This window comes from Cloeon dipterum, chromosome X (genome assembly GCF_949628265.1).
Source record: "Cloeon dipterum chromosome X, ieCloDipt1.1, whole genome shotgun sequence".
Classification (NCBI taxonomy): domain Eukaryota; kingdom Metazoa; phylum Arthropoda; class Insecta; order Ephemeroptera; family Baetidae; genus Cloeon; species Cloeon dipterum.
This window is the reverse complement of record NC_088790.1, coordinates 25,170,107-25,197,881: the sequence shown is the minus strand read 5'-3', so window position 1 is coordinate 25,197,881 and position 27,775 is coordinate 25,170,107. Positions and strand designations below refer to the sequence as shown.

Sequence of the window (27,775 nt, the reverse complement as noted above, 5' to 3'; positions counted from 1 at the left end):
GCCGAGGAAGCTAATTTTAGGCTTGGCAAAGCACTCTTCTATTCTTGGCAGTGACCCAATGAGCAGGAAAGAAGGCAGTCAGTCAGTGGGGCCTCCACCACTCAACAAAAGTGTGTCCGCTTGAGCAAAGATGAAAGCGAGATGAGAAATATTAAGGGAGGGTGGCGTAACATCAATATACCAATCGAAGTTTATTATGCAAGGAGACAAAGAGACTACAAGGGTTTAATAAAACGAACCATTTTATGTTGTAAAATAATCAAGCAATCTCAATAGACGCTCACGTTTATTTTTCTTTGATGCTCAAATCTCATGTGAATTTGGAAAAGAGTCTAAAATTAGGAGACAAATACAATAGTAAGAAAAAAGTGGCAGAAAATTCATTTCAAGCACTTTTTATAATCATAAGATTGATCAAGTTAACTATAAAACTAGCACAAGTAAAATCAGATTATAAAGTCGTCCATCCGTTAAAAATGTAAAAAAAATCAAAAAGATTTTCCAGATGTTAACATTTCCATAGCACAATGGCGAAACCCTAATCAAGATCCCTATTGACAGGCTGCTTGTTGCACTGAGTCAGTTCCAGCATCGCCATCAAGATTTCCAGATCTCGTTTTCGGTGCTTCTCGATGCAGGTCAAAGGTTTGGGGTCCAAATCGGAAACGCCAATGTTGAACACAAAGCTTTGCTGGCTGTTTTGCTCATGGATGACATGGCGAGAGGGCAGGATCTTCATCCTAATGGGCAGGAAAATTGATTATATAATGACGTGGAGAGTATTAAAGGTTTAAAATAATTTATATAATGACTAAAACAGGTAGAAAGTTTTTGTCGTCACTTAGAGTTTGCTTCCACAATGAATTTTTGTAACGCCAAGAACGCTAATCTCATCTGATTTATTTAAAAAATTCTAAAGTTTAAAAATAATGGTGGAAATTCTGAACACTACTTTATTAAAAATACACTAAATAATGTAAATATAATTTATTATTATTATTTTAGAGAATTTGTTTAAAATAAGGATTAAATTTTGTTTTTGAGAATTTTAAAAATCAATCTTTAAAAATTCATCCACCCAAAAATCCAGCAAAAAACCAGGAGAGAAAATTTTTTACCTATCTTGGGAGACGTGTTGGAATGACATCAATACTGAGCAGTCTTTAGTGGTGGCAGACAACAAATAGCGCTGCACTGGCGTCAGGTACTCGTTCCTGTGCAGGAAAGGATAAGCGTCATGCACTTTCAGGTCGACCTGATCCCGAGGAACTTCAAGCATCTGGATGGCAAGGATGCGGCCGAGGACGCAGTTTTTCGGCAGTGGCTGGCGACTCCAATTGCACACTGGCTGCCACGGCGAGTGCTCCTTTGCATCATCCCGCGAGCTGCTGTCGTCGGTCTCGATCAAACCTTCGGACAGCAGGGAACTTCGTAACCTATCTAACCATGACGTGTTGTCTGGCACTTCTCGACATAATCCTTCTATCACGAGATTGCAAAACGCGTCGATTAATCTGGAAACACAATTTATGCGGGTGTGAATAATTGTTTAATTTAATTTCCGTGATTTATAAAGGGGATGAACAAGTGCGGAAAATTTTCAATATTGATTGGTTCAAATAAGGTGAATTGTGTAGTTTGTGTTTGGAAATATTAATTGAAACACACCAAGTCACAAGCTTGTTACTAGCAAACATAAAAAATGTTAGAAAATCGTAAAAAATCGATATTTGGTCCAAATTACCCATCGATTTGTCTCGTGCATACCAAATTTCTTTATAATTGGACAAAAATTGTCTATTTCAGAAAAAACATGAACATGGAAATCCATATAAAACCGCACACCATGGTGTAACTTCATAGCTCACTTCAGTTGCTAGATATAAACTTTTCAATGGTCAATTTCTTCTAATATCTTTTTTTCCGGGTTCTTGCGGTTATTTGCAGGTTTTTAGAAGCTAGGTTCTCCCAGGTTTTTGCAAACCAATTTCGCAGCTACTGATTTTTCCTTTTTAGCTCTCTTGCCAACTTTTATAAAGCAAAATATTCATAAAATTTGTTTTTTATTTGCGAAAAAATCAATTAAAAGTACTAAACGCCGTGAACCCCAGATTTTCAGTTTTGGTCTGTTTAAATTTTGGTATATTAAGTTCAATAAACCGCACAAAGCTGGTTAAAACCGCAAACATTCCCCAGGAGATTCCCAGCCCTAATCCTGGACCTAAAAATTAATTTTAATTTTGATCAGTTTGTGGGATTTCCTTTGTAAGATATTTAAAATTCTTATTTTTTTAAAAAAAATGACAAATAACTTCAATGTCTGTCAATTAACTCAGAAAATGTAAGGCGACTTTTTCAAACTGTTGATCAGTGATTATCGCTGCCCTAGTTTAAATATTTATTTTTCCAGATACTTAAATAAATAAACTTCACTTAATGAGACTACCTTAAAAAACTGGCTTCAAATTTTCATTTTTAAAATTTTCAAACCAATTTTTTTTCTTTCAATAAAATTACTCTCTTAAAATCTAGAATTTTAAAGGTTCAACTCATGGCAGAGGATTTCCCTACCTTTTATTGAAGCTTTAATCAAACTCTGATAGCTCTTAAAAGCCATTAAAGCATTCTGTTGACTTCACCCTTATGTTGAACAAATGTAATCATTTCAATCAATGATAAAAATTCCATTTCAAAAAATATATAAAACTCCTCACCGTGAGGTTTCTGAACTATTACGAATTTGACTTACACTTCTTTGTCAGTCAGTTTATGTTTGGAGCCGAACCAGCAGCGCAACATTTCCGTCAAATTAGTCTTCACGTCCTCGCCATAAATTAAACATCCATCCTGAATAAACACAAGTTTTAGTAAACGAGGTCAAAAAACAATTTATTGTTACCTTAAATATTTTCAAGTTGTTTTGCGGTGAAAACAAGAGAGCTCTGATGGCATCTTGCATTCGTTGCTTGTTTCTGAAACAACAAAACTAAAAATTACTCTCCAGGTGCAAACTGAATGTCCGTAAACATTTTTGAGGGATAGTAAATATTTTAATCGAAAAAGCTCAATACCCTGAGTATAGGTTTAGAGGACAGTAGTCCGAGAGGCGTGCAATGCTTCTGTTCTTCAGCTTCAGGTATTGCTTCATGCAGAAGGTGCACTTTGGCAGAATCCTGTCATTCGGGTGGATCCAGCCCTGCTTTGGTTTGATCTCCACGCAAAAAGTGGAGGTTTCGCCGTCGAGATTTTCAGGCAGTAGCGTGTAGTCAGGGTACACAGCCACCAGGTCTGCAGCACAGAACGCGACCTTGTGACCTCTGTGGGCTGGTTATATAATTGGTTAAACTCCTATTTTCAAAGTAAAATAAATAAAATTACCTGGTCTTTGGTGTTGAATGATCTGATTGATCATCTGAACTTGATCTCTGTCTAATTTATAAACCACAGATTGCTTGAGGAAGGAGGAACCCATCAAGGGGATCAGGATATTCTGGTAAAACGCCAACTCTTGCTTCAGACGCTGGACCTCTAAGTATCTGTCCGTGTCCGAAAGTCGGCCCAGCTTGTTTTTGTCAACTTTTCGCAGTCGTACGATACACCTCTCCTGGAAAAATGAGATGGCAAAAGTAAAAAACATTGTGTAATAATTGTTATTATTATTTTAGCTATTTTTTACTGTTTTTCAAAACAATTCACATAAATATTTTCCTTAGATTATTATTCTAAACACGCAGAATTTGCGAAATTGACGTGACCTATATAAATAAAAAATGATTTTACGTGTGAAAGGGCGATGACTAGGTTGGCGTTGCCCTCTCCTCGGTAAATCCATTTTAAGTTGGAGAGGTCCAGCCGCGGCACGTTGTCGTTTTCGGCAGCTGCGACGCCATCCAACATGATTGGACCTAGGCCTGGGCCCTGAAAAAGATCAGAATCGTTGACACTTGTCCTCTGCCAGCCGTCCCACGCGGCCCACACACTTGTGGTCACGGTGAGTCACCCGGCGCCAGAAAGTGAAATTTGCGCCATCGGCATTTTGCGCGGACTCGGCCTTATCGCCATGTTTAACGCCACAATCGACGTCTTTCAAGCTAGTTGGGGTCAAGGGCGGCAATGCCGAGTGGCGTCGCATCGAAATTCGGCCCGAAATCCTGAAATTCGTGCTTACCTCAGCTGCTCGACGTGCTGCTGCGGCGGCGGGTGTGAGGTGCGGCGTGGTGAGTTCGTAGCCGACTCTGCACCTCCTTGGCGAAGCCCCCTCGAACGTCATATGACTGATGTAAACAAAGCCTGAGAAGTCGCTGTTTGCACCCTTACGGTTCCTCTGCGGCTGCCTTTTTCGATTAAATGGTGAGTCTTTTCACCCTCTAACAAGATAGCAATGTGTGCACGCCAAGCGGGCTTTCCTGTTACTGATGTTCATTACGTGTTTGTCTAAAATACGTACGTATTACACCCATACGTATTCGCTTTAAAATATAACTTGGCTTTGTTGTCATCAAACCACAAGGAAAGTTTGTCACAATGATTAGCTCAAAGTTCAAAACCGAGATAACAAGTTATAGATTAGTAATACGAATTCAACGTCAGAGACTTTATTTTTCAGAAAATAGAGTGGGTTAAATAAATAGTTTATATATCATACTAGCTACTGCAATTTTTACATTCTTGTTTACTCATGAAATAAATTTTAAAATTATGTTTTACATCAGGAAATATTGTACAAATAAAAATACGGATTATTTTTAAAACTTTTCTTTATTGAAACTAGCTGCAGAAAACACAATGCTCTCGCTGCGTTACTTTTATTAGTTGCAAATATGGGAAAACTGGTTAAAAACTTGAAAACTCTCTCTGTTAACACCACTTTACTGACCAAAAAAGGGGATTATCGTCACTACTTTTTGGAGCAAAATTGCACTCTGGACTCGCTCGCATACACAGAGAGTTGGGCTAGTGTGTTTCTTTTATGTCTATATAGGGGTCTAGGAATCGAATCTGGAATGTCCTGTTGCTACGATGTGTTTCGTTCGGCATGTCTTGACTAGACAACATCTTGTGGAAAGGATCATTGGAAAAATTGTACACACACAACATGAAGAGAGAAGATCGGGGCTTCTTTAAGCCTTGAAAAATAAGTCATCAGTTGGACCTCGATTCCACTGGGAATGCCAAAAAACACGGACTTTGAGCAAACAAATAATGGAAAATTAATTAATTTCACCGAGAAGAGGAAAATAAAAGAAGCTAGCTTTGTGTGGAAAATTTTTAGAATCAAGAAATTGTTTGATTGCCAAATAGTTGCTAGCTCTGCTTGACAATGGACATGAAGAAGTTGCGGAAAGCAACAGGACATTCAGATTCGCTGACCAGATTGTGGTTCGGAAAAATGCTGGCGAAGGGGTTTTTCATCGGCTGCTGGATGACGTGCAGACTGGTGCCGAGCAGCTCCCAAACGCGCTGCACGTCCAGGTTGGCCTCTCGACTTGTGTACGCGGACAGCAGCAATGGTACTCCGGGCGCCTTTCCCAGCATCGGCACGATGGACGGTCCCCAACTGTCGACGCCCTGGAAGCCGGTGTTGCGGTACAGGCCGCAGTTGAAGGCGCACACGATGCTCGGCTTGATGTAGCATTTGCGGCAGTAGTCGGCGTACGTCATCCTCGCGTGGTACTCAAAAACCAGCCGCCCGTCCACGTGGACCTTCTCGTCGTGGATGCTGAGCTCGCAACCGATGAAGACCAGGTGCAGGGTCTTCAGTTTGGGCAGCAGGTTGATGAAGAAGTACTTCCACTTGCGCATCTGGCTGCACTCGAACGACTCTTCGGCGCCCACCACGTGGACGACGAGGTGCTCGTACTCGGTAGGGTTGGTGGCACCTTGGCGAGACAGCAGCTGCAACGCGTGCAGCAGAGTCAGGGGATAGGTGGCCAGCTCGGACAGATGGGCATTGTAGAGCTCTGGCGACAGACCGGATGGACAGGGGAACTGTAACTCCTCTAGATACGCTTTCATGGTGGTTTCCTCAGGGTAGATGACTTTCGGAGGCTTCGGCAGGGTCGTGTTGGCGAGGACACCGAAGGCGGCTTGCGATTGGACGAAAAGCAGTCTGCAGTGGAGGGTTTCGCACCAGGTTTGGTGGTTGGGTGGCATGTGCTCCTCGCTGCAGATATTGATCTGGTGGCATTTTTCGCAAGTATTCTCGAAAGCCGGCTTACAACAGGTGGCGCAGACCCTGGGCTGAAGGATCAGAGCCGACTCCAGAGGGGTTAGCCCTCTTTGAAGGAACTCCTGGCAAGCATGCAGTTCCTGGAGACGGAACATGCTCCTCTCCTCGACCGAAGCCATTTGCTCCAGAGGAGAAAACAGGAATGTTCGGTTCGTCAGGGCGAGCCTCTGTTTGACGTATGTACAAAAGTCTCTGTGATACGGCCAGTGTTCTAACTGATGTTCTTTTGTGCAATAGCACGCTAGGAGGCAGGATGTGCAAGTTAAAAGGGCGCCATCTTGGGAAGGTTTCTTACAAACACAGCAACAATTACTCAGGTGGTGTGCTATTAGTGCGGATTGCTCCAGGGTTAGTGTTGACTGCTGTCGGAAATCAAACGGAGTTTTTTTTTGGCCCGAATTATCGTTTTTTTCAGCCACTTGTGCACCACCCTCGCCCTTGTTCTTCTTCTTATTCTTCTTTTTTCCTCCCGCCTCGCTGCTCGGGGCAGGTTCTGCAGCTACTGGAGCAGGGGCCGCGGGCTTTTCGACCTTCGGAGGGGCAGGTTTCTCTTCAGCCTTGGGAGCGTCCTTCTTTGGCTCCTGCTTTTGTTGCGGCTGCTGCTGCTTCTGCTGCTGAGGCTGTTTCTGTTGTTGTGGTTGTTGCTGCTGAGGTTGCTGAGGAGCTGGCTGTCCGGTTGCGGCGGCAACCTGGGCAGCGGCGGCGGCAGCGTTTGCCTTCTTCTTCCTCCTCCTTCTCTTCTTCTTGGCTGCGCTTGATGAAGAACCTGGGGTAGATTCTTCAGGCCCGGATTCCTCTGATCCTTCCTCGGCATCGGCTGGTTTTGGTTGCTCGGGCTTCTTGGCCTCTTGTGGTTTCTGGGCGGCCTTCTTGGGCTCTTCCTTCGGTTTCTCAGGCTGCTGTTTTCCCTTTGTTGGCTCCTCAGTCTTTGCCTTTTCGGATTTCTCTTCAACAGCGTCACTTACCGACTTCTTCTGTTCTTTCTTATTATCTTTTTTCTTTTGTTGTTGCTCTTGCTTTTTAGGTTCCTCCTGAGGTTTAGCTGCCTCCACCTTTTTCGGTGCTTCAGATTCACTTGTTGACTTCTTCTGTTCTTTTTTCTGTTCGGCCTTCTTTGGAGCTTCAGGTTCACTTACGGACTTCTTCTGCTCCTTCTTGGATTCGTTTTTCTTTTGCTGCTGCTGCTGCTGCTTCGGTGCGTCAGCCTTCTTTTCTTCTTTTGGAGCCTCAGACTTCTTTTCCTCCTCCTTCTTAGGTTCGGGTTTCTGCTCCTCCTTCTTGGTTTCAGCCTTCTTTTCCTCCTTCTTGGGCTCTGGTTTCTTAGGCTCTTCCTTTTTAGGCTCGGGTTTCTTTTCTTCCTTCTTTGGTTCTGGCTTCTTTTCCTCCTTCTTTGGCTCAGGTTTCTTCTCCTCTTTCTTTTGCTCGGGCTTCTTCTCTTCAGGCTTCTTTTCCTCCTTTTTGGGCTCTTCCTTCTTCGGCTCGGGCTTCTTCTCTTCTGGTTTGATTACTTGTTTCTGTTCCTCTACCTTTTTGGGCTCTTCAGGTTTCTTAGCAGGTTCAGCTTTTTTGTTGTCCTGCTTTGATTCGGAAACCTTTCGCTCTTTCTGTTGCTGCTTAGCTTCGCCCTTGGACTCTGACTCCTTTCTTTCCTTCTTACCCTTCTGTTCATTCTTGGGAGCTGGAGCATCCTTTTGGGGCTTTTCTGCCTTTGGAGACTCTGGTTTCACCTCAGCTGGCTTCTCAACGGGTTTCTCCTCCTTGGGTGGCTGAGGTTTTTCTTCCTTCTTCGGCTCCTGTTTGGATTCCGAAACCTTGCGCTCCTTTTGTCCTTTTGGAGAGTCTTGCTTGGACTCGGATACTTTACGTTCCTTTTGGGCCTTTGGTGACTCTGGTTTTGTATCCTTTTGGGCCTTTTGAGGTTCAGGCTTGGATTCAGATTCTTTGCGTTCCTTTTGAGCTTTAGGTGACTCTGGTTTAGTTTCTTTCTGAGTCTTTGGAGATTCAGGCTTGGATTCAGATTCCTTGCGTTCCTTTTGACCTTTAGGTGACTCAGGCTTCTGAGTCTTTTGTGGTTCAGGTTTTGATTCAGATTCCTTACGCTCCTTCTGAGCCTTTGGTGACTCTGGTTTTGATTCCTTTTGAGCCTTTGGTGACTCTGGTTTTGATTCCTTGGGAGCCTTTGGTGACTCTGGTTTTGATTCCTTTTGAGCCTTTGGTGACTCTGGTTTTGATTCCTTGGTAGCCTTTGGTGACTCTGGTTTGGGTTCGTTGGAAGCCTTGGGTGATTCTGGTTTTGATTCGGACTCCTTTCGCTGCTTTTGCGCTTTCGGGGAATCCTGTTTTGACTCTGAAACCTTACGCTCTTTTTGAGCTTTTGGAGATTCTTGCTTAGACTCTGACACCTTTCTTTCTTTTTGTTGCTTCTCTTCTGCAGGTTTGTTCTGCTTAGGAGATTCTGGCTTCTCTGCAGGTGGCACGATAACAGAAGGTTGACTAACAATCGCTTCAAACGTGACTGCAGTCGGTGTCGGAGGGGTGATTGGCTTTGGTGGTGCTGCAGGTGCTGCAGGCTTTAGTTCAGGTGCTGAAGGCTTTGGTTCAGGTGCTGCAGGCTTTGGTTCAGGTGCTGCAGGCTTTGGTTCAGGTGCTGAAGGCTTTGGACCAGGTGCTGCAGGCTTCTCAGCTGGCTTTGGTTCAGGTTTGCTAGGTGCCTTCAATGGTGGGGTTGGTTCATAAACATCCCCAAACAGAGGACTGAAATCGCCTTCTGGAGTAGGCGTTCTTGATTCTTCCCGGGGTGGTGGGGGTGGTTTCTTTGGTTCCGGAGCTTTCTTGGGCTCTGGTGCCTTTTTCGGTGGCTCAGGTTTCTTAGGCTCCGGCTTGGGTTCAGGCTCCTTCTTTGGCTCTGGAGCTTGCTGCGGTGGCTTTGCGACTTCTTTTGGCTTATCTTCTTGCTTCGGCTGTTCAGCCTTGGGCGACGCAGGCGCAGGAATGAATGGCTTAGGAGGAATTTGCGGCTTCGACTTTGGTTGCTCTGGCTTCAGCTCTGGAGACAACGGCAGTGGTGATTTGGGCGACTCAGGAGTCGGTGGTGCGGCAGACACCGGAGAGGGTGTCGCTGGCGGCGGAGAAATGGGTGAGGGGGCGGCTGGTGCCGGCGAAATGGGTGAGGGGGCGGCTACAGGCTGAGCGACCGGCGTGGCCGGGGGCGAAGCGATCGGTGTCGGTGTGACTGCAGGGGTTGCTGCTGCTGGTGAGGTTGGCGGCGCGGGAACTGGCTGTGGCTCTGGCTTGGGCTCAGCAGCCGCGGGCTGACCTGCAGGCGCAGGCTGCCCTCCTTGTCCCTTCCCCTTTTTCTTTCCCATTTTATTACCTAAGAGGACAGCAGGGGGCTAATTAGCTTCTTATTTTGTGTGCTTGAATAGCAAGATTTTCGTCTTGAAATCTTGAATTCCCTTACCCAATGTGACGCAGTTGAGGGAGTAGTGGAAGGAATGCAGGCAGGACCTGCAAAAATAAAAGCGAGGTTGCATTTAATGCCAAAGAATTTTTACTTCGAACCCAAAATAAATTAATTGATTTTTCAGTTGAAACTAAAAGCAACACTCTTGATGCTAAAGGGGCTCATTATCTTTAGTCCTTTGTATTTCTACAGGAATTTCCCCCTGCTGATTAGTCTAAATTAACTCCCGTCAAAGGGCTGAGCCGAAACTTGATAGGCGGGAAATATCTGTAGAAATACGAAAAATAAACACCGAGGAAGCTGTGTTTAATTTCAGCTGAAAAATTACGATATTCTCGTAATCATTACGTCGTATTAATAATTTCAAAATGAAAGAGTTGTGAAAGAGTGAATTTTTTTAAATAGAAACCTGTCAAATACCTAAGAAAAGGAAAATTTCTCAACGTCCGACAAATGTGCAAATCTCGCGTCACACAATTGCAGCAGCGAAGCGGGTCAGATAGTAAATAATAATTAACGATTTGAGCCACGTGAACCTTTCGAAAGGAATCAGCAGCCGAACGTTAGCGTGGCACGCTCTGCGGGGTTAAAATCTATTTTAACACTCGACTGTGTCTGCCAACTAAAAGTGAGACCCTGCCTCTGCTGTATTGCTTGCTTTTCCCAATCGCACTCAATTTCGGAATCGCAGCTCGGGAGGTAAAACTTATTTAAAGAACTGCAGCTTTCTTATTTTTTGCCAATGCATGAACACTTCTCCGCTGAAATGAGCCTAAAAATCTACTCGAAACACGAGACAGACCTCTGCAAAGCCACCCGTAAATACCTCCAAAGTGTATTTTTAGACTCCACTCCGAAGCTCACTCCAATTAAAGACAGTTAGGAAAAAGAATCAATTTTCTAAAATAATCGACGCAAAATCCCAAGAATAAAAACCGAAGCGCGGATAAAATAAGCACACATATTTACAGCGTTCACCCTTATGGTGCGATCGAGTCTTGGTCGGAAATATCTCGATAGTGAGAAAAAAAATCTGAGAAAAGCAATGGAAATTCGACCACTTACCTTTATCAGATGATTAGGTACTGCTGGATTTAAATTTCCATGAGCTCGGAAGCAATGTGAGCAAATATGCGTTGTCTCAGTGAGAAATCTATCACAGCTCTGGTGCGGTGCTTCCTTCTTGCGAGGCGGTTAGATTGTTAAGAAGGAGATGCGAGAGAAACAACGGGTGAGCCGTGCCAAAAAGGTTCTCAGCCGAGAGCTAAAGATAACTACATACATAAAAGAGCCACAAAGCGAGTCTGCCGAGTCGTGCTCATTCAAAATACTTTCCCCGAGATGGCAGGCTCATTTTCTTTCTGAAGCGCACTAGACTGAAAAACGACGCCGGCTGTTTATTTAAATACTTAAATTACTTTTGTAACTAAATAAAAAGCTCTATTAGTGTTTATTTTCTTTTAATTCGTGTGTTTCAGAAAATGGCTGAGCCAATTTACGAGGTTCCGGTCATTCACCAAGATCTCCGGCAAGATGAAACAATTGTCCAAATTGCTGACAGCTTGGAGTACCTTCAAAAATGTGCCAACCAGATTTTTACTAAAATTGAGTCAAAACTTGAGGAGAGTGCTCGGAAACTCAATGCCATCCAGCAGAGAACTGCAGTCTCCAAACAAAACATTCAAAAACTCACTGGAATAAAGAAGGCGACCAAAGTAATTTAATTTTTTTTATTCATTACTTTACAATTTAATATTTTCCCCCGGCTTTAGGTCATTTCAAGTGCCAAATATCCAGCTAGTGACGAGTACCATCCATACAAATCAATTTTTCCCACAGACGCTAAACTAGTTTTTACAAGCAATGATATTCCCATCAAGTCTACTATTCAAATTGCATCAGATAAAAATATTCAGGTACTAATCGAATAATTGTAATTTCTTATTTTACTGACTAATATTTTAATCACAGGAGAAAATGCAGTTTTACCATGTTAAAAATACAACTAAAATGCTAAGAAGAAATTTTGAAATCACAATTGACGAGGGTTTAGGGAACCTGCCTCGAAATATCACATCTGTATCGTCTCTGCTTCTGTTCAACACCACTGAAAATCCGTAATAATTTTATACTATTTCCTTTTTTCTATAATAAATAATTGTTGTATCGTCCAGGTATAAAACAAATCTGGCTGACAGCTTCGGACTCCACTACAAAATAAAGCATGCAGTGGCCGAGCCGCAAGAGACGAAAACAAAACCGGTTGCAAATGCAATGAAAAGCATCCCCATCGAACCAGAAACCCAGCTCGGCTTTTACAGTCCGGGCGCCGCCGAAGTGCCCGAGCTGGACATTCCGATGGACCTGCCCAATCTCCCAGGTAACCCATTCCATTTAAAACCCTTCTCACTAAATTAATTCTCCACCTCCAGGAATTGCCGATGATCTAGATTTCAGCTTTTCGGAGAGTCCGCCCGTCGCTGCACCTACACCCCCGAGCGAACCAAAGCCGAAAACCACCCCTGCCCCACCCCCAATTAGGCAACCGGAAGCTACCAGTCCTGCTCCGCCTGCTGTGATAGTGCCTGCGGCCCCCGCTCCTCCGGCGGCCGCTCCGCCTCCACCACCCCCACCACCACCTCCACCTGTCGGGCCGATTTTTGTCGAGGCCACCTCCAATGCACCAGTGGAGGTAAGGATGCATTTTATTTTTTTCTTTGCAGGTTTTTCTTTTGTTCTGCGAATTTAAACTAGCAAGGATATCCGACAACATTTATAAAATTTTAATTTGACAGCGTTGGCGTTAACATGCAAGCTATTATAGCTCTGAAAGAACAAAACCCTGATGTTATTTAGCTTTGCAATCGTTTTAAAATGTAATTTTAACTGTTAAAAAGTTTTGTGTTCAAAACAAGAGTGATATTGACTTAACTGTTTTAATTTTTAATTATCTATTTTTTTGAACATATCGGAAATATCGGTAACTGCTCGTAAATGGCTTGATATTAATAATTTCTCCAAATTTTCTGAGCTGGGTGTTTTCACGAGGGAATTGATATTGTCTGCAATATTAATTTTTTTAGCATAGTTTTTATTCTTTTATGTGTCAAAATAACCAAGTTTGACGGAAATTTGAGGCTATTTACCCGGAAATTTGGGAAATCAGCTTCTTGGAGCTTACAAAATTGAGATTATCGTGAGTTTTAATGACGCTAGAACATCATATTTTGTGCCTAACGATACAGTATTAGATGTTCAACAACTCTTTTAGTTGCAAAATTAATTTTGGAATTTATAAAATTAAGGAATTTTTAAGTTTATTATTGAATTTCAAATATCTCAAAATTGATGAATAAAAAAACTTGATTTGATTACTATAAATCACACACGCTCAACAAAGTTACCACTGACCAATTAAGGAAAAGGATGAATCTTAAGGCCCTCTGTAAACTGTATTTTCTGTTAGTTTAAACTAATACTGGAGATTAAAAAAATTAAAAAGAACTGAATTGATTGCAGTTCAGTTTTGCATTTTCACGAGGATTTTAAAAATCATTCAACTCCTTTTCTACTGTAAATTCCCACCATTACTGAATATTTGTAATATTGTGTGTTTTGCAACAATTTTGTTTCGCATGGTAAGGTCTTCAATTTTTTTTAATTTTCCAGAAAAAAACTGCTCCCAAACCCGAGGTTGGCGACGAGCGGGCCAACTTAATGGCAGCAATTAGACAAGCTGGAGGCAAAATGAAGCTCAGATCTGTGTCCGAAAAGAAAATGGAAAGCAAAAAGAAAAAACAGGTTAGCCTGCCTCATTCGTAAAATAGATTATTTTATTTTATTAACCAAATTCAACTCAGGAGGAAAAGGAAAAAGTGGTGAGTGGAGACCTGATGGCCGATTTGCACGCGAAACTGATGCTCCGAAGAACGGTATAAATTCCCTTTTTCCTTCTAATTATTACATTATTTCCTGTTACTAACGAAATGTAGGGAATTTCTGGCCGGAACCAAGCGTCTGGCGGAGGGGGACTGCTGGAGAAGGTGGCTGCCATGATTCCGCCGCCGCCGGGAATTCCGCAGCCGCAGCAGTGTGATAGCGAAGACAACTCGGACTGGGAACCATGATTGATGTTTTTTATGACGGAAATCAATCTATTCTTGTTATTAAAGCGACATAATCTGCGTCATTTCTGGCTTTTTATTTCAACGCCGACGTGACGACCGACCTTCTTCCTCGCCGAGCAGAACAATAATATTGTATTTACCAAGCAGAACAAGGAGAGGAAGAAATGCTCTTTTTACATCATGTTGCCGAGTAAAAATAAAACGAGTTCTGGTCTGCCTCGCAGGAGGCGGTGTACTGTTTCACTGCATCGTCAGCAATCGGTGAAAAAACAGGTTCACTAACTAGAAAAATAAGGGATCGCTTTCAAAATTTGATTCTTTATTCAGTGCTCTTTTCTTGTCGGTTTTTAAGGTAAACGAGTTGTCAGTAAAAAATGTTTTTTCGTCACATCTCAGTGGTTTGCTCGATCACGACGCCAAAGTCTTCTTCACTCTGCTAATTTGTAGCACCACTAACTTTAAAGCATTTCAATTATTTATTCGATTGATATAATATATCTATATTGCCATAAAACTGCACAGCACTTATCTAAAGAGTAGAAATGTTCAAAGAGAATTTTTTTCTTCCCTGTGTGTTTAATTGGTGAGATAAAAAATCACTTCATATTTTTTTCAATAGGTATTTGGATTGAGAAAGATTCACCATTTGGAAAGCACTAACAAGGGGAATGCACCTTTTTAATCTGAAAAATCTTTTTTTCTACCGTTTGACGAAAGGTTAAAATAATTAAGAAACTTAAAGTTGCAATTTGGGCAATTTGTTGAAAGTATTCAAAAATTTCAATAAAATTTTCATTTTCAGAATCTGCTGAGAAAAATGTAATGTTCTGCGATTTTATTCTTCAAGTTTTAAGTTCGGGAATTCCCAACAATTTTGAAAGGAAAAGGTGTTCTTTGAAAATCGCGTTTTTTTTCTAATATGATTAGCATAAAATCGAGCCTAATTTTGGCTACTTATTTTTTTTTTGTTGCTTGCATATAAGTAGCTGATGAATACGAGTCAGTATTTAATACGTCATCTCAGGGAAATCGGGGAAAACAATTTTTCCAGCAAATGATAAATAAGTTGCAAATTTTATCAGCTCTCCGAATTTTTCAAGATGTGTTTTCTAGCACTCATAGCCGCTAAATTATAAAGCTAACCCCGTAATTCTTAAGAAAGTTGTCTATAAATTTTCAATTTAAACAAAAAATCAAATTTTTCGATCTCCAGATTGAAATTTTCAAGATATTTTTACTTTTATATTCGTGTATCATCCATTTATTTTTGAGAAACCAGTGACTCTTAGAGGAATTGATTTTTTTAAATTAAATAACAGAAGTAAATTATGCATTGGTGAGTTTTGATCTAATTTCAACGAGTGTACTGTAGAATGGTCGAAAGGAAAAAAAATCGTTTTTAATGGAAAATAGGTGCGATCGCCTTGGAAGGAAATTCCGAATTGGCGGATTGCGGGTCGGATGCGGGGAAATAGAAAAATATCAAGATTCAGGAACATGAAACTGAAAACGACATTAAACACGTACATAACTCAGACTTCTTTCAATGCTTTGTGGAGCAAAAAAAAAACGTTGAAGGAACTGCCAAAGTGCGATAAAAGTGAATTATTTGCACTCTCCCTAAAATGTTCTGAGAAAGGTGCGCTTAATTTGAGCGAGCCTAATTTGAATCGAAAACTATCGCATATTCTGCTAAGATTTAAAATCGGTTAAATTTTTTTTTATCAATGTGATAAATACATACAACTTTGTGATATTATCGCAATTCTTTTACAAGATCCCTAAATAAAAATGAATGAATAATGTGTGTTTGCGTTGCGGTAATAATTTCGGTTGACGACTGCTCAGAAGGAAGCGGCCATGCGGTAGAGGCCGGTGTAGCCGCAGAGGCGGGCACGCAGGGCTGGAATGAGAAGGGCTGCCGCGGACAGGTCGTTGAGGAAGTGTGAGCACTCGCACAGCAGCAGGTACATTTTGTCGCCGCGCGACACCGACTTGTGCAGCGTTATCCGACGCAGGCCGGCCGAGCGTGGCAGGTAGCGGTACAGCATTCGAGCACCTGAAATCATAAATTAGAAAAACCAATTTTTATTTGAATCAGAAGCAATCAGGGGTGCAAATTTTTTTAAAAAAATGTAGTGCAGTGTTAAAAACCGTTTTTTCCCATTTTTACCAGTTTCTTGCACCTTAGTTTTTAATATTTTTCTAATTATTAGCTTAAAAAATTTTTAGAGACACATTTTTGGAAAAATTGAGGCAGCAAATAGCAATTAAAAAGAAAGAAATATAGACAGTAGAGAAATTTTTGACCAAGCTCCGATCGCAAATTTTAGATTTTATGGGGAAAAAATGGAATAAATTAATTTCTTGCTCAAGAAATTGGTGAAAACCATTAAAAACCAGTGGGGAAAAAACTGGGTGGTGAGCAAATGCATCCCTGGATGCAATAATAAATTTTTATCCTTAATTTTTAAAATGAAATAAATGCTTTCAGATCATTTCAGTAAAAGACTGATAATTTAACGTATTCGATCCCTTTAGATTTTTTGTTTTCTTTTCTAGAACCTCTGCTCAGCACATGCCGTGGGCTATGAGCTCACCGGGTCCCAATTACACCGCCGAGCGTATATAACAAGGCTTGGACAAATGTGGCCATCTTTTCGCCTCCCCGCACCGATGTCTTTCATTGAAACGCCAGACATTTGCGTCCCTAAGGCCACTGGAAATGTGAAATGTGCAAAAACCAGCAAGTGGTGAGGCCCAGCCCCTCTGAGAGCTATTCGAGTATTTCCAGTCTCTTAAATAAAAACCTTTTGCCATCCTCTAACGTTATTGCACTGTCCCGAAATGCTCAAAAATAAAAATCTCTCATTGCTTTGAAGCTCCTAAGAAATGACAAAATAATGCGAACCAACGACTTAAAATCCCTTTTAACGATTTTATTAACCCTAAATAATTTAAAACTAAGAAATGGGCAAAATTTTTAAACTTAAAATATTGAAAAAATACCAAAGAATTTTATTTAATTAAAAAAAAATGATTTACAACCGGCAAACTATAAGGAGAGCTAAAAATCGAAAAAAAAATGTAAAAATATCGTAATTATGCTGAACATAAAATCTTTTCTATTTTTAGCGTTCAATTTCCTGATGTAGTCATTGCAAAAAATCATTTTTACTACTGCAAATTAATTTATTTCACAGAATTCCATATAAAATTTCCATGAACATGTGAATTATATGATGCCTCGATTTTACAATGAAGTTGTAAGCCTGCAAGTAGGCAACCGAATTACACATGTGCCGAGCAGGTTGCATAGATCACTTCACGTTGCATGGGATTGACAAGATCACGTAACAAAGAAAGCACGCGACGTTCTTTATTCTCATGAATAAAAATACTGCAATAATTACTTAATCATTTTGTTTCGTGCGGCTGACAAGATTGTTGAGCACCAAAACTCGTGTGGTCGCAAAAATAATTGCCACTCATGCAATGCTCGATCAAAAAGATCTGAAATTGAATTAGACTCTTTCTTTTTAATTTAAATCTCCTATTGACTGATTTCTTAGTTTAAAAAATGTTTTATTAAAGCGTTTTTAAGCTGCAATTTTTCAGACCTTTTTGGGAAAAGTCTATACACAGGAATAGTAATCGTTTTGCTTTATTTAAATATGTTTCTGTTAATAACAATTTTTCAAAAATTTATATAAACATGAATTAGAGCATTTTAAAATTGGAGTAAAATGAAAAATACAATCATTGATAAAAAAAACTTTCTTTGCAACCTAGACTGTCACAGACCCAGTTAAAATTTTTCAAAGAATGTCAAAAATATCGCTAAAAGTAATAAATCCTTTGAAGATTCCTCGAAGAATGAAATGAGTAACTAATTCGGGATACCTGTCCAGTAGAGCCAGTTCTTCTCAAACTTCTCGCCGTCGTCGCCGTCAAACACCTTGTAGATGCAAATGATGTAGCCGGTGGACTGCGGTCGGTCTGGCTTGGTGCCCGGCTCGTGCAGCGGCGGCCGCGCGATCGTGGCCACTTCGTTGAACAGGTCCATCGTGTGCGACGCTGTGTAGCGCATCGTCGACGGGTCAAACTTCCGCAGCGAGTTGACGCGAAGGCCTCGGTAAAACTCTTCCGGGTCAGTTTTCTTCGTGTTTATCACATAGTAGGAAATGAATGGAATCTCGGCTGAAATCAGGAGAAGAAATATTAAAAAAAATGTTAATTGATATATGGGCCAGAATGTATGTATTGCTATTGGGTTGTTTAAAAGAAAGAACTAAAATTTTTTGATTAATTTTTATGTTTGGAAATGATGTGAGTTTTTAAATCAATGTTCATAAATTAAAAAAAACTTACTTGAAATTTTTTATAAATTATTTGGCACTTTAATCCAGCTTTAAAAATTGTAAAAATATAAATTTAATTTTGTGCACAACTTGCACGTTCATTTAAAAAAATTAGATTTTCCTAATTTAATAAAAAAAATAATATATTCTAAAATCCGTCAGAAGAATATTATCTTTCCTGGCTAATACAATTCTTTTCTAATAAAACTCAAACAAAGAAAACAAAAAACAATGGTTTGATTTGAAATATTGATTTTCCTTCTAATTTTAATGAGCATTTAATAGCATTTTTTCTTTCTGATCCTTCATGAAAACGGTTTAAAACTCATTTAGGCGAATAATTCTAGATAGGTTCAGTAATTTACTGGTATTTGCGAAAGAGGGCAAAGAGGCACATGAGCTTGATTTTCGTTCCTAGAGTAATATGCCCCAAAAATAAATCAAAATCGTCTTTTTTTCTTAAAGTATCTTACTAAGCCAATATAAAAATTCCCTCAATGACTTGTTTTGCAAATTTTGCGAACATATTTTTGTTTTTCCAACTTGTAGATTAAAAATTTTCCATCTTAGATAGAAAATTAATTAAAAATCCAAAATTAAAGCGAAAATCTTGTGCCTATTGAACTTTTGTGGTCAATTTGAAGTTTGAAAACGCTTGTTGGTATTGTTGGTATAAACAATTTGTTCAACAATTTGCAATAATAAAAAAGGACCTTCCTACAGTAAAAATTCAAATTTTGCCAATTTTCTCAAAAATGTACAGTGCCAGAACATATTTTCTTGGCATATTCCGATTCCTCTCGTCGAGATCTGTTCAACGGTGTATGCCACTTATTGGGGAAACTCTTGGTTTTGAAATTAAATCAGATTTCAAGTAAGGAGACAGCCATTACCAATTGAAAAGCACGGTAACTTTCAAGCCAATTTTCTCAAAAAATTACAGTGCTTCTTAGATCAATGTAGGCTTTAACTGAATCCCAAGGGACGAGTTTTTATGCATTGGCAACAAGCATTTTCCAGGCTTTTAAGAAAAATAAACAAACAATGAATCAATCGTCTAGATGATTTTATCCCTCTTTTATCAAATGACGGAGGCGTTTCCTATTTTTACGGAATTACTGACCATTGTGCTCCATGTTGGACAAAAGCATGCCCTCGGTGGCCGACTTGGCCGATCCGACCTCGCCCAAAATCTCTGCGGCGACGCTTTTTTGCTGCACCAACGGTCGCGCGAGCGGCGACTCTAATTCTGGCTCTATCGAGGTCATCGGCGTCATCAGGTGCAGCAGGACGCACAATTTCGGGTCGTCCACTTCGAGGACGCTGAGACTGCTCGGCCTCTTCTCGGCGGTCGGCAGCTGCACAGTAATTAGTTACAAAAAAATCATCAGGTAGTCATCTTGAATGAAAATAGTTGAGTTTCAATTAATTGTGAAAAAATACGGAAGTGAATATTGAAAACTGAAGAAACGACTGTCGATCTTCTAATCAAGCAAAACTTTATTTGAAAAATCATCCATTACACTGAATTAAAATTAAAAACAAAATATTTCTGGAAATTATGATCGATTTTTTTCAAGACTGAAAAATGTCAAATTATTGAATATTAATCATTTAATCTTGGTCGAGAAATTTAATTTTAAATAATTAAGAGTTTTTACAGTTTGTCTTAAAGCTTAAATTGAACTTAAAATATTTTAAATTTAAACAATTTTCTTAATATTTTTAACAGCTTTCTTAAATCTATAGCTACCATATCACAATTTTTGTTTTTCTTGCTGCTCCCCAATTTTTTTTTTATTAATTTCTAATTCAATTATGGTTGTAACAGAAAGGTCGCCTTTTGTTTACCGTGACACCAGCGGGTAAAAATCTGTCGAGGCTGGTGATTGGGATGATGAAGCAGTCTCTGTCCAAAGTCTTCAGGCTTATTGGTCCGGTTTGAGTGGGTGTGGTGGCCACCGACGTTCGCCCCTGCATTTTCTTGGCCGGCGACGACCCCGACGGGCCGTTCTCGCGAATCGTGTCCATCAGGTGGCCGCCCGTGATCTTGTCCAGCATCAGGTTTCTGTAAAAGAAAATAATCATTTTATTTAAGAGTAATAATTATTTGTATTTTTTTAGTGAAAATGTGTGCCGAAATGATCATTCTGTGCATAAAAGAAAACTGTTAAATGATTTTTATTTTTTTAAAAAGGAAAAAGACTGGAAAAATTTGCATACCAAACGAGTGGAGAAAGCTGACTTCAGCAAACTACATTTGTTGTGTTTTTAGAAGAAAATTAATATTAATAGTGTATCAGGAAACTGTTCGTTTCGACGAGGAGCTGATACATTTTTAAAGAAAAAACATTTCATAATTTCATCTGGAGATGTTTTTTGGACTAAAATTGGAAACCTGCGATCGTTCCGCCCAACATGCAATTTTTCCGTCTCAAACGTGAACAATTTTGTAATTTTAACTTGGGCCATCAGTCGAAATTTAATTGTCATCGTTTCATCGAGTGAATGAGAGCACAAAATTATTAGGAAACTTTTAAAAACCATTATTAAAAATATTGTTGTGTGCTTAGACAAACCCATTGCTGAGTAATTCTATAAAATTATCGAATTTTTTTAGTTCATGTGTTACAAAGTCTAAGAAATTTTTATTTTGTAACTCTACGACATCAAAGTATGTACTTGATGTTGAACTATATTAAATTATTAAATTTTGTATTATATTGAATCATTTTTTTAATAGAAAAGTAAGATTTTGATTGATTATGATAGCAAACATTTTATTTTAATATTATAATCTTTTGAGTAAAATCATGAAGCATAATTTACGTTTGATAAAAAAAACTGTTCATTTTTATTTGTAATAAAAACATTTAAATAATTCCATCACGACTTCGTATATCAAATTTTGCTATAAAATTGTTATAATTTTTATAAAAAAGTTTGTTTTAATTATGAAAAGCTAGCACGCCTTATAACAACCTAGAATAAAAAAATACAAGATAAACGAGTCAGTTAGTCAAAATTTTTAAAATACAGCATAATTTATTTTAAATTTTAAAAAAGACTATTGTTAGATACAAGGCAAGTGCAAGAATCGTTACCACGTGTGAACGAGCATTACTCCTTATTAGAAATTTATCCTCCAGCAAAATGAAAATTTTGTGTCTCGGAGCCATTTCCGAGTCAAAAACACGAGACACGTTTTCACCTAATTGCCCGCAGAGCATCACGAAATCACAGTTTGACGTCATCGCAGCTAGTTAGGTAATTCTCTCAGTCTCTCTCGGGTCCAATTAAAAACGCGTGTGCCGCGGCGCGCGCGGCGACAATCACTTGCAATTTCCGTGTCAGTGTCGGTCCGAGAATATAATCATTCTTTGAAGCCGCAGTTCACTTTCAGGGGCGCCTCAATTAAGCAAGATGCAGCAGCAGGCTCATTTGCGTCTAATTATAATGATTCGGGCAAAAATGCAGTTGACGCGCGGCCAGCTAGACACATGACTGCCGCTGCTGCACCGAGTAGTAGTGCGGGAAAAGACAAAAGCGGCAGCCTTGCCACCGATTGTGCATTAAATTAATTGTCTGTCCGTCGCGCACATATTTATGGCACACGCCGCCTTTTAAAGTTGGTTCACTGCAACGCGCGTGACTTTGTTCACTTTTGAAACGAGTCGCTGGGACGTGAAAAATGGGAACATTTAATTTGCTATGAATAAAATTAAAAAAGTAGAAATTACGTCGCGGGCTCGAGGACAAAAAAAAAATTGTAGCATGGGGTTGAAAGGGGTGAAGGGGAAGCACCCTCTAAACCTTTCAGCTGGTTAAAGGGAGGTCAAGATAAGTATAACGGTGTGTAGTTTTGCATTTCTGATAGTTTAAATTTAAAATTAAAAGTTTACAACTTATAAAAAAATAAATAATTACTTTTTTTTCGAGTGTTTAAGTGCAGGAATTGTTTTTTTTTATTTAAAATTTATATCCTTTTTTTAATATCTTTAAAATTAAAATATTGGTCTAGCCTTTATTCCAAAAATCTCCTTGCAACATTAGTTAGCATTAAGTTTAGTTTTAACAAGCAAAGTTTATTAAAATATAAAAAATCTCATGTCATAGCTTAATTCAACGGACTTAAGTATTTTTACACCTGCTCTCATTCACTTGTGAAATAATTTATCTAACAAAACAGCATATTTTTAAATAAGAAAAATAGAAATTAATTAAAATAAACATCCTAATTAAATTAATTCACACTGCAGAGATAAAATTCCACAAATTCTGCTTACAAACCAAATGCTCTTAATGACCGTTGTTCACGTCCCCGGGCAAGATTAACAGCGCAATTTCATGTGACGCGTGTCGCACTACTAACTCTTTCCCACGATTAAAATCGAAATTCGAAGCGTTGTTTACTTTAGAATGAAATCTACTCGTTGCAGTAGCGGCGTGGAGGACGTCCCAGCGTCGCAAGGCTATATTCGTTATTTCGCTTTCAGTTTCAGCCGCTTCTACTTCAAATGCCGGCCGTTTTAACTCTTTAACGACTGACTGTCCGTCTCATCACTTTTGTCTTTTGTTTCCCATCTCGCGGCCACCCTTTTTTGCACGCACAACCCGGCCCGGCTATAATTAAAAATAAATTAGCGCTGTTTACCTCAAGAAATTCGGCTTTCACGGGATTTGTCACAATGAAAGTTATTTTCTTTAGAAGGGTTTTGTTGATTTTTGCAAAAAATCATTTCATTTACTGCGTCGTGACATTAAAAAATGAAATTTATCAGCAAATTTTAAGATTTTCTTAAATTTGACCAGTTGTATAAACCCTTAGTGTTCGAAGCCGCCAACAGGTGGTGCCACCGAATAATTTCTTTATAAATTTAGTTTTTAAGGGACTTTCGCTGCGATTTAAGACTCAATCTAGCTATTGTGCATTCTTCACTTAATATGCTTTCTTTTGACGTGCTGAAAACCAAAATCAGTCCAGTCATTCGTCGTAGAATCGTTGGAAAACATTTTTTGAAATAAAAAACCTCTTCAACGATTCTACGGCGATTGGCTGAACTGATTTTGGTTTTCAGAATGTCAAAAGAAAGAATTTTAAGTGAAGAATGCACATTAGCAGGATTGAGTCTGAAATCGAAGCGGAAGTGCCTTAAAACTAAATTTATTATGAAATTACACGGTGGCGCCACCTGTTGGCGGCTTCTAACACTGGCTAAAGTACTTCCAGCAGTGTTTGGCTACTATTTATTTTCAATTTCCAGCTCCCTGCTTAGAATTCCAGATTTAATCCTGCTGTTTGTGCATTCTCGGCGTCCAAAAATTTAATTCGACGTGCAGAAAACCAAAATCGGCGAAGCCAATCGTGATAGAAAACGACAGCAATAATTTTTGTGTTAAAAAAACTGTCTCGTAAGTTTGAAATGAACGGTGGCGGCATCTGTCAACGCTTCAAAACATTAAGAGCTATTTTTACTGGTGAATAATACCTCAAATTATTATTTAAAAAATTTATTTGAAGTATTTTTTTCCATTTGATAAATTTTATCGATCAATTCTAAATGCTCCTTAGCTGCAAACGAACCACTTGATTTTAAAATTCAAACAACATTATTTTCAGGCCCGTTAATCGAACTGCGGCTATTTGTATCGTCGCAGATATTAATTGTCACGCCGCTCGGTGTCACCGCCCGTTTTAAATCGACCGGTGCACCCTTTGTGCGCGACTCTGTTGATCGTCGGTGTATTATTTATGACATTGGTGGCCCACAAACCCGAAAAAAAAGAACAGTGTCGCAAACCGGTGCCACAAACTCACCTATTTATTTACTTATTTGTAGCCGCGCAGGACGCGCTTTCGCCCTCGAACAAAAATATTTTGACACACGAGAGCGCGATAGGAAAAAAAATCGTAAAGTGAAGCAGGGATCGCTTCCTTTTTTGTGTTTATTATTTTGTTTTGGGTGCAGCGGGATGCATTGATTAAATTATGCAGCGGGAAGTTGAATTGCGTGCTTTAATTGGCTCTCAGTCAGATCAATGCCAAAGCGGTTCGTGCAGATGCAGTTGGAAAAGTTGTCAAGGCTGGCTCGCCGAGTTGTAACGAGTTATGCGTCAGAATCGTGCAATCGGGGCCTCGCTGTTCTAGACGAACAGACGCTTTTCAGTTTCAAAATTTTCTCAAGGTTTGATTTAAAAAAAATCAAAGAAAGGAAAAAGATTTTAGTCAAATTGAGATGTTATTGCTCAGAGCAGTGACGATTTTTAATGTTGTATTAGGCGAAAATTAAAGTGGAATGATACTGGGCAACAATTTAAAATTATTTGAATTGTTGGATGCCATAAACAATTGATCGATAAACAATTTGTTCAACAATTTGCAATAATAAAAAAAGGACCTTCCTACTGTAAAAATTCAAATTTTGCCAATTTTCTCCCAAATTTACAGTGCTTGAACATATTTTCTTGGCATATTCCGATTCCTCTCGTCGAGATCTGTCCAACGGTGTATGCCACTTATTGGGGAAACTCTTGGTTTTGAAATTAAATCGGATTTCAAGTAAGGAGACAGCATTTACCATTTGAAAAGCACGCTAACTTTCCAGCCAATTTTCTCAAAAAATTACAGCGCTCCTTAGGTCAATTTAGGCTTTAACTGAATCCTAAGGGACGAGTTGTTTATGCATTGGTAACAAGCATTTTCCAGGCTTTTCCAGTATCAATCCTCTTTAAAAAAGAGGAATCTTAATCGTGTAATCAGATTATTTTCATTGTTGAAAATGTCTTTATTATGCTGTGTGACTCAATTTAAATTGAGTATTTTTAAGAATTTAAATGAAAAAAGTTGTATAAAAACTATTAGGGTATTTAAAAAAATGTTCAACCGAATTAGGCTTTAATATTATTTCAACTATATAATTATTTAACAATAATTACTGTTGGAATTTTTGTTGTTTTATTTCGGCCCGTTAGTCGACTTTTTGTCGATTTTGGACAAAAGTTTCAGGTATTTGGCTACGCTGGAATATCGCGTTGTTTGTTTACAAAAAGTATTTGGCTTAAATATAAGGTAGATAAGACTCTATATATTTATTCATTTTTGGAGAAATTTTAAAAATGGTTTTCAATTTTTATTTCTTGGACTTTACCAAATATATCACAAAATTTTTCTTAGTTTCTCAGACTGTTAAATTGGTCATAAAACTTCTTATTTTTGGGTTTAAAATTTTCCAGAGTAAAACTACTGACAGCTTTTCAGAGGAAACTCCAGATTTTAATACAAGTTTTGTAGAGCTTTAGTTATGTTTCGGTAAAATTGACCACTGTAAAATTGTTAATCGAAGAAAATTCCCAATTGTATCAATTGAACCAGTATTAATCAAATATAATTAATTGTGCGATCTTGGTATTGAAAATTTAATATTGTGATTTATGTGTATACACGTTAATTATAATCATTGGGGCTCAGCAATTATATAAATATTTATAATTTAACCTTAGTTTAAGCTAAGTAATGTAATTAATATAAAACCCCACGTTTATATATTTAAAAATTAATTGTAAATAAACAATTAAATATTATCTAAATTAATTACGTTAAAATTTTGCAGAAAAAAACATGCTTTTTATTGTGATTGCGTTGGTAAAAAAATATTTTAGACCAAAACATGTTTAGAGCATTAAAAAGCAAATTAAATTTTCAAGCTCGGTACAAATTTGTGGAATTGAGCTGGTCTTAAAGAGAGGTTCCTAGAATGCATAAAATATTGTTGACCAACGATTAATCTCAATTTGAACAATTTAACAAAAAATTTGAAATTACAACCAAGGGATTTACAAAAAGTTCTACGCCGACTGAATCAATTCAAATAAGAGCATAAAATATTCTTCGTACACAATAATTCGATTATCTTTCGCACTTTAAGAATTTCACCTGTTAGAGATATTAATTTAATAATATTTTAAAAATGTTCGAAAATAAATATTTTTTATTAATTTAAAAATCAAAAACCCTAATTAATTTGATGGTTAAAATATTAATTTGAACTATAACATATTTGCATTTTTGGATTTAATAGAAAAAATTATGATGTTTTGGAAATGTAATTTATTTAACTGTGGATAATATGAGAAAACATTCCGAGCTCATGCATTTTGAGACTGAGAAAAGCTGCATTATTATTATTTCAAGTATGAAAAGAGTAGCGCTGCAACTAGTGTCTGAATGTATGGCACGTGCCGAGAGAGTTGCGATGAGAGCAGTTAAATCGTGAGATAAGCAGGTTGCTTAGTAGTGCAAAGTAGATTTGGACACACACCTGTAGGGCTGGTCGTCCATCGGGGTGTAGGCGGCGGTGTTCGAGTCGGAGCGCGAGGCGCCCCTGGTGCGGAGGCGGCCGCCGGAGCTCTTGCCGCCGCCGCCGCCGAACGACCGCTCCTTGGTCTCTGCACGGAAGTTTTTGCGGAACATGAGATTCATGTTTGGGCCTTTTCTCTTACACACTAGGCGCGCATACAAAGGAAAGGAAGCGAAACAAAACACAAAAGACACAATGGAGAAATATAGCGGACTTGCGGTCCGAGGCTGGCTCGTCGCTCGGACGCGCACTCGACTGACCAAGCAGCTCGCAAATCTGTCTCTCTCGCCAATGCCGCGCTGTCGCTCCGCCAAAATCACCGACCAAAATAATCCATCCGTCGGTGCTTTTTGTCGAGGCGACGCGCGAAACCGGTTTTTTGCCCGCAAAGTGACTCATTTTTTAATGGGAAAAAACTACGGCGCAGGTTAAATAAAGAATACATGGCAATCCTAAAAAATTCTGAAAATTATTTCCAAAATTTGAATATTGTATATTTTATTAAACTTCAGCAAAAAATATGAACGGAGAAGCAAATAAGTCATGATAATCCAGTTTACGATTTTCTCTTCCTTTAAACAAAAAATTTTGCGAAAGAAAATGATTTAAATAATCAGAGGCTATTGACCAGTTGAATAAAACCCTTACGGTTCGAAGCCGCAAACAGATGGCGCCACTGAATACTTTATTAATAAATTTAATTTTAAGGCACTTCCGCTGCGATTTCAGACTCAATCCTGCCACTGTGCATTCTTCAATTGATATGCTCTCTTTTGACAAGCTGAAAACCAAAATCGGTTAAGCCAATCGCTGTAGAATTGTGAAAAACTATTTTTTGAAACAAAAAATATTTTCCAACGTTTATACGGCGATTGGCTGGATTGATTTTGGTTTCCAGCACGTCAAAGGAAAGCATATTTAATTAAGAATGCACAGTAGCAGGATTGAGTCTGAAATTAAAGCGGAAGTGCCTTAAAATTTAATTTATTAATAAAATATTCGGTGGCGCCATCTGCTGGCTGCTTCGAACGCTAAGGGTTCATACAACTGGTCAATATTTTCTTAAATTTTTTATTGTTTCAAGGGTTACAGATTCAGACAGTTAATTTTTAATATTTAAAGCCCCCATTGAATCAAATTTAACCTCTCTGCTTTCGACGGTGATCATGTAACCCACTTAAAAATTATTTTTTTTTGTGATCTAATATTCGTTTTTACGACGGAGAGCCAGCGTGTCT

At 38.9% G+C, this 27,775-nt stretch overlaps 5 protein-coding genes across 6 annotated transcripts in view; 2 read left to right on the top strand and 3 right to left on the bottom strand.

Annotated features, from left to right (window-relative positions):
* The window catches only part of Sp1, a 163,169-nt gene that overhangs the window by 14,013 nt on the left and 121,381 nt on the right, over positions 1 to 27,775 (top strand). The window lies entirely within an intron of this gene.
* Ipk1 (Inositol phosphate kinase 1) lies at positions 242 to 4,296 on the bottom strand. Of its 2 annotated transcripts, none has more exons than XM_065494462.1 (8): positions 4,169 to 4,296; positions 3,781 to 3,918; positions 3,379 to 3,604; positions 3,072 to 3,324; positions 2,900 to 2,972; positions 2,750 to 2,847; positions 1,119 to 1,514; positions 242 to 740 (listed from the first exon to the last, which is right to left on the bottom strand). In XM_065494462.1, exons 1-8 carry the CDS (start codon positions 4,268 to 4,270, stop codon positions 539 to 541), a joined length of 1,488 nt encoding a protein of 495 aa, XP_065350534.1. In that variant the 5' UTR covers positions 4,271 to 4,296; the 3' UTR covers positions 242 to 538. The 2 variants fall into 2 exon arrangements, with proteins under 2 accessions (XP_065350534.1, XP_065350535.1); XM_065494463.1 differs by lacking the exon at positions 4,169 to 4,296 and adding an exon at positions 3,981 to 4,129.
* LOC135946294 (WASH complex subunit 1-like) lies at positions 4,215 to 13,881 on the top strand. Its single transcript, XM_065494464.1, has 9 exons — positions 4,215 to 4,350; positions 11,171 to 11,407; positions 11,465 to 11,608; positions 11,664 to 11,809; positions 11,867 to 12,072; positions 12,125 to 12,384; positions 13,362 to 13,493; positions 13,553 to 13,624; positions 13,685 to 13,881. The coding sequence occupies exons 1-9, from the start codon at positions 4,348 to 4,350 to the stop codon at positions 13,817 to 13,819; spliced, it is 1,335 nt and encodes a 444-aa protein (XP_065350536.1). The 5' UTR covers positions 4,215 to 4,347; the 3' UTR covers positions 13,820 to 13,881.
* Positions 4,740 to 10,916, bottom strand: LOC135946291 (transcription initiation factor TFIID subunit 3-like). Its single transcript, XM_065494448.1, has 3 exons — positions 10,758 to 10,916; positions 9,690 to 9,736; positions 4,740 to 9,602 (listed from the first exon to the last, which is right to left on the bottom strand). Exon 3 carries the CDS (start codon positions 9,592 to 9,594, stop codon positions 5,305 to 5,307), a length of 4,290 nt encoding a protein of 1,429 aa, XP_065350520.1. The 5' UTR covers positions 9,595 to 9,602; positions 9,690 to 9,736; positions 10,758 to 10,916; the 3' UTR covers positions 4,740 to 5,304.
* On the bottom strand, positions 14,118 to 27,057 carry LOC135946295 (uncharacterized). Its single transcript, XM_065494465.1, has 5 exons — positions 26,499 to 27,057; positions 20,032 to 20,248; positions 19,304 to 19,538; positions 17,723 to 18,019; positions 14,118 to 15,878 (listed from the first exon to the last, which is right to left on the bottom strand). The coding sequence occupies exons 1-5, from the start codon at positions 26,657 to 26,659 to the stop codon at positions 15,664 to 15,666; spliced, it is 1,125 nt and encodes a 374-aa protein (XP_065350537.1). The 5' UTR covers positions 26,660 to 27,057; the 3' UTR covers positions 14,118 to 15,663.